This window comes from Galeopterus variegatus, unplaced genomic scaffold, assembly GCF_000696425.1.
Source record: "Galeopterus variegatus unplaced genomic scaffold, G_variegatus-3.0.2 Scaffold3801, whole genome shotgun sequence".
Taxonomy (NCBI): domain Eukaryota; kingdom Metazoa; phylum Chordata; class Mammalia; order Dermoptera; family Cynocephalidae; genus Galeopterus; species Galeopterus variegatus.
Genome location: NW_007729912.1, coordinates 53659 through 58361, shown reverse-complemented (window position 1 = coordinate 58361; position 4703 = coordinate 53659). Strand labels below are relative to the sequence as shown.

The 4703-nt window shown below is 45.2% G+C and overlaps 1 protein-coding gene across 1 annotated transcript in view; it reads right to left on the bottom strand.

The window, feature by feature from the left end:
- Positions 1-4425, bottom strand: part of LOC103601585 (zinc finger protein 530-like) — a 6922-nt gene extending 2497 nt beyond the window's left edge. Inside the window, 5 exon segments of the mRNA XM_008586016.1 lie at positions 22-369; positions 372-1247; positions 1250-1339; positions 3150-3287; positions 4407-4425. Coding sequence (XP_008584238.1) covers positions 22-369; positions 372-1247; positions 1250-1339; positions 3150-3287; positions 4407-4425 — 1471 coding nt within the window.
- Between the last annotated feature and the right edge of the window lie 278 nt (positions 4426-4703).

Genomic DNA, 4703 nt, shown 5'->3' with positions numbered 1-4703 from the left:
AAAAAAAAAATTTCCCACATTCACTGCACTCATAAAGTCTTTCTCCTGCGTGAATTCTCTGATGCTGAAGGAGCCCAGAACTCTGGCTAAAGGATCTCCCACATTCACTGCACTCATAAGGCCTTTCATTAGTGTGAACTGTTTGGTGTCGAATGAGGTGAGTTTTGCAGTTAAAGGATTTCCCACAGTCACTGCACTCATAAGGCCTTGCTCCAGTGTGAACTGTGTGGTGTCAAAAAAGCAGGGTTTTGCAACTAAATGATTTCCCACATTTAGTGCACTCAAAAGGCCTTGGTCCAGTGTGAGCCTTTCTGTGTCAAAAGAGGCCAGAGCTTTGGCTAAAAGATTTGCTACACTCACAACACTCATAGGCCTTCCTCCAGTGTGAACTCTTTGGTGTTGAATGAGGACAGATTTCTGGCTGAATGATTTCCCACATTCACTACAGTCATAAAGCCTTTGTCCAGTATGAACTCTCTGGTGTTGAATGATGTAGGTTTTGCAACTAAATGATCTCCCACATTGACTGCACTTATATGGCCTTGCTCCAGTGTGAACCCTTCTGTGTCACAAGAGGTTAGGGCTATGGCTAAAAGATTTCCCACATTCGGTGCACTCATAAGGTCTTTCTCCAGGATGAACCCTTTGGTGTTGAATGAGGTGGCTTTTGCGACTAAATAATTTCCCACATTCACTGCAGTCACAAAGCTTTACTCTAGAGTAAACTTTCCTGTGTCGAAAGAAGCCAGAGCTTTGGCTAAAAGATTTCCCACATTCACTGCACTCGTAAGGCCTTTCTCCAGTGTGAACTCTTTGGTGCTGAATGAGGACAGATTTCTGGCTAAAAGATTTCCCATAATCAGTGCATTTACAAAGCTTTCCTCCAGTGTGAACTCTCCAGTGTTGAATGCTGCTACGTGGCTTCTCACTGTTGGGGGTGGCCTGGTGTTGGAGAAGGCCTAATGTGGCTGGGAATTCCTTCTCAACCTCCCCACAGGTGAAGGGCTTCCCTGACACATGGACTCTGCAGCTCATTACAAACAAGGCCTGGTTTACATCCATTTTGAAGAGATTTTCTCCAATATAATGCTTCTGGAGCTGGTAAAGATTTGAACTGAACCAGCAGTTTCTGGGTGCCCCATCCAAGTATGGTTTCTGCCCAGGGTATGTTGTTGGGAGGTCAGCAAGGTGCAAAATGTTTCTCAGGACTGGGACACACATCTCACAGAGGGAGTCTTCTGGATGAAGGAAGCCTTTGCAGTCCTGATTTGTGACATTCCTTCAACAGAAAAGCTCTGATCAGAAGGTGACTCCTCATCTCCTGCTCCACACCAAGAACCTAAAAGAAGAGAAATGCTGATGAAATGCAGGTTGACTACTGTGGAAGAAGCAAGTCCCATCAAAAATGTATGTTAGACATAAGTATATGGGAATGTTTTCAGGATGTAGGTGCTGGTGGCAATTTGAGGAAAGGGTCTCTAAAGATCACAGAATGAAGGAGACAATACAGGAAAAAGTGCACAAACATGAGTGCACTTCAGGGAGGAAAGACAGGGTCTCTGACTCACTGCTGTGCCAAAAGCCTTCAGCAGGACTTTGCTGACAACATGGGCATGCTGCACAGAAAGTTACTGGTGTCCAGGCCAAGGAAAATCCAATGCGAACCAATTACCTGGTGTCCCACTTAAGAATATGTGCCCACCTCACAACACATTACATGTGGGTCAGTATTGCCTCATTGTAGAAGGTGCAGTGGAGAGAAACAAGTGAGCCATGAAGGCCTGAAATGTGGGGCTGAAAGTGACAGATAAAATGTCAAAAAGTGTCAAGTATGAGAAAAAAAGGTAAAAATGAAATGTGTCAAATGGCATTAGCACCCAAACACTGGGGACACAAGACAAGTTCATGGCATGATTAGAAAATAACTCTTATGTCATACCCCCTCTTCAGCTGTCACTCACTGTAGAGTATGCATAAAGCAAATGTACTTCACAGAGCCTGGTTTTCCAAAGCCTTGCAGTTTCAAATACTGACCTTACGAAAAACAGGAAATTTTCCCCAGGCTACTGAGTCTCTGTTGTAAGATAAAGAGTTCTAACACAGCAAGGCTGCTGGCTCAAAGACAGACAGGTTACTGATTGATATATAAAGATACTGGGAAATTGCTGTAAGAAGGAATGTTTGCTAAGATCAAGCTTTTGTTGGTGGACCATTTAATTGCCTTAATGGAATGCCATCTGACTTGTTTCACTGAAAGTTACCAGCCTATATTGTTAAACTATAACCCCACCTATGTTCTCTTCTTGTAACTTCCTGATTTGGAGAATAAATGTGGGAAGAGAACCCCAATTCAGGTTAATTTCCCAAATGGAATGTCTCTCTCTTGAGGGTTCCGGGAGATTAACCACTTTGGGGCTTCTCACTGCTCAGAAGAGATGGGCTGTGAGTAATCCTTTGTGGCTCTGTCACCCAGGGGAAAAGGGGTGACAAATCCATGGGGGGCAAAGCAACAACTCACCAGGGCCAGACCTCTTCTGAGAGTACATTGCTATGTCCACCCTGTGAGGCAGTGGCTATCCCCCAATTCCAGGTGTGCAACTACATTGGGACCTGCATTAAACAAGGTCTAAGAGAAATACCAGAGAGATGAGTGGCCAGCACTGGCCCAGAGCAACTCAGCACGTGACAAAGTATAGAGAAAATAATAATATTAGAATAAAATCTCAGAAAAGGGTTTCGCAAGAAAAACCTATGAACCATCTAAGTAGTAACCATTACAATGTCTGCAATTGCTGACACAGGCTGGCGTGAGGAAATGTTAGCTAGAGGAAAATGGCAGAACATGGCGCACAGAGGTTCCATGGATTTGGACAGTCATCTTATTAGGGAGAGGGTAAGGATGGATCCATTAGGCTGACTGCAAGACTCCTGATTCCCAGACCTTCTCTGCACTTCTTGAGGAAGCAGATGTTAGGGCTGTCTGGAGACTACATTGCTGAGGCAGTGCACACACTTGGCGCTGTTCCCCACAGTACATATACCAAGAAAGTGGGAAGTTATTCTGTCTGTGGAAGGAACAGGGCTGTCTCTGGGACAAGAGGAAAGACGGACACTAGCAAAGGACCCTAGGAGGAATATGAAGCCCTTACCTAGGGACTCTGTAAGTGCATAGTTCTCCAGCATCACATCACAGTACAGGAGACTCTGAGCCTCATCAAGGAGCTCCCACTCCTCCTGGGAGAAGTAAATGGCCATGTTTTCAAAGATCACAGAACCCTGCCATGATGGGGACAGTTCATTCCATGATCATTTTCTCTCACAGAACCCCAAGTTCATCCCCCTGCTCACCCATCCCCTACTCACCCATCCCCTGCTCACCCTCCTCCCCATCTCCCCACCTCATGAGAGATACAGGCACCAGTACCACTGATGCCCTTCTCTCTTCTTGGTCCTACTGGTCACTGTGTCCTCCCACAGCAACAACAGTCAGGTGAGCAAATATCTAAGCTCTGAGCCCGGTATGCCAAGAAGCATCCCCTCTTGTCAGGCAATTCTCCTGTAATCCCTGAGCTCATGGCCCCTAAGACCCAAAAAGGGTTCTGGGTTTACACTTCAGCCTTATTTCCTCAATGCCAGGATCCTTGGGCCATAAGTTCAAAATCCCACCCCACATGCACATCACTCTTTCTACTACATCTGTCACATAAATGCACTCCCACAGCCATCCCAACCTCCATCCCACACCACAGTCATGACCTGTCCTTCCTACATATTTCTCAGTGCAGTCATCCAAAAAGTGCTTGCAAATTCAAACAGGATCCAGTACCACCCAGACCTCTGATGTCCCCACTGGAAGACACAGACTTGAACCCTGATCTGAAAGCCTCTCTTCCTTCCTCTGTTCTTTCCTCCAACCTCAGCCACCCAGAACCATTTGCAAATCTTCAATACCCATGGTCCTTTCCAACTTGTATTGTACTTACCAGTGATGGCCTTCACTTCCTCCTAACCCTCATTTATATCCGAGTATGAGACCAAGTCATGGCCTGTACTTCCCTTCCTGGCCTGATATTAATATTATCATCATGACCAGCATTCCCCATAAGAAATGTGACCATTATTATAATGTGCTGAATGTTTGCTCCCCCCATCGCCTCCAAAATTCCTATGTTGAAGCCCTAACACAGTAAAGCCTAGTATAGTGTGATAGTATTTGCAGTTAGGGGTCTTCTAGTAATGATTACATTTAGATTAGGTCAAGAGAGTGGGTCACTCGTGATGGGATCAGTGCCCTTATAAGAAAAGGAAGAGAGAAATTTTCCTTTCTTCGCACACTCCCCCTCAGAAAAGGCCAGGTGCATAAACAGTAAAAAGAAAGCTGTTGCAGCCAGGATGAGAACTCTCACCAGGAACTGAAACGGCCATCACCTCGATCTTGGACTTCCCAGCCTTCAGAAGTGTGAGAAACAAATGTTTGTTGTTTAAGCCACGAGTCTATGATATTTTCTTATCAAATTGAGCTAAGACACACAGTTCCATCCTGGTCCATATGCTTTGTAGATGTCTGTATCCTGAACCCCTGCCCAGAGTCCCAGACCTGTTTCCACCTGACAAGTTGATTCCTCTACTCATTTATTCTCTGAAACATGTCGTACTCTTCAATGAACAAAACAAACTCCTGATAACCTGAATGAAAATTAATC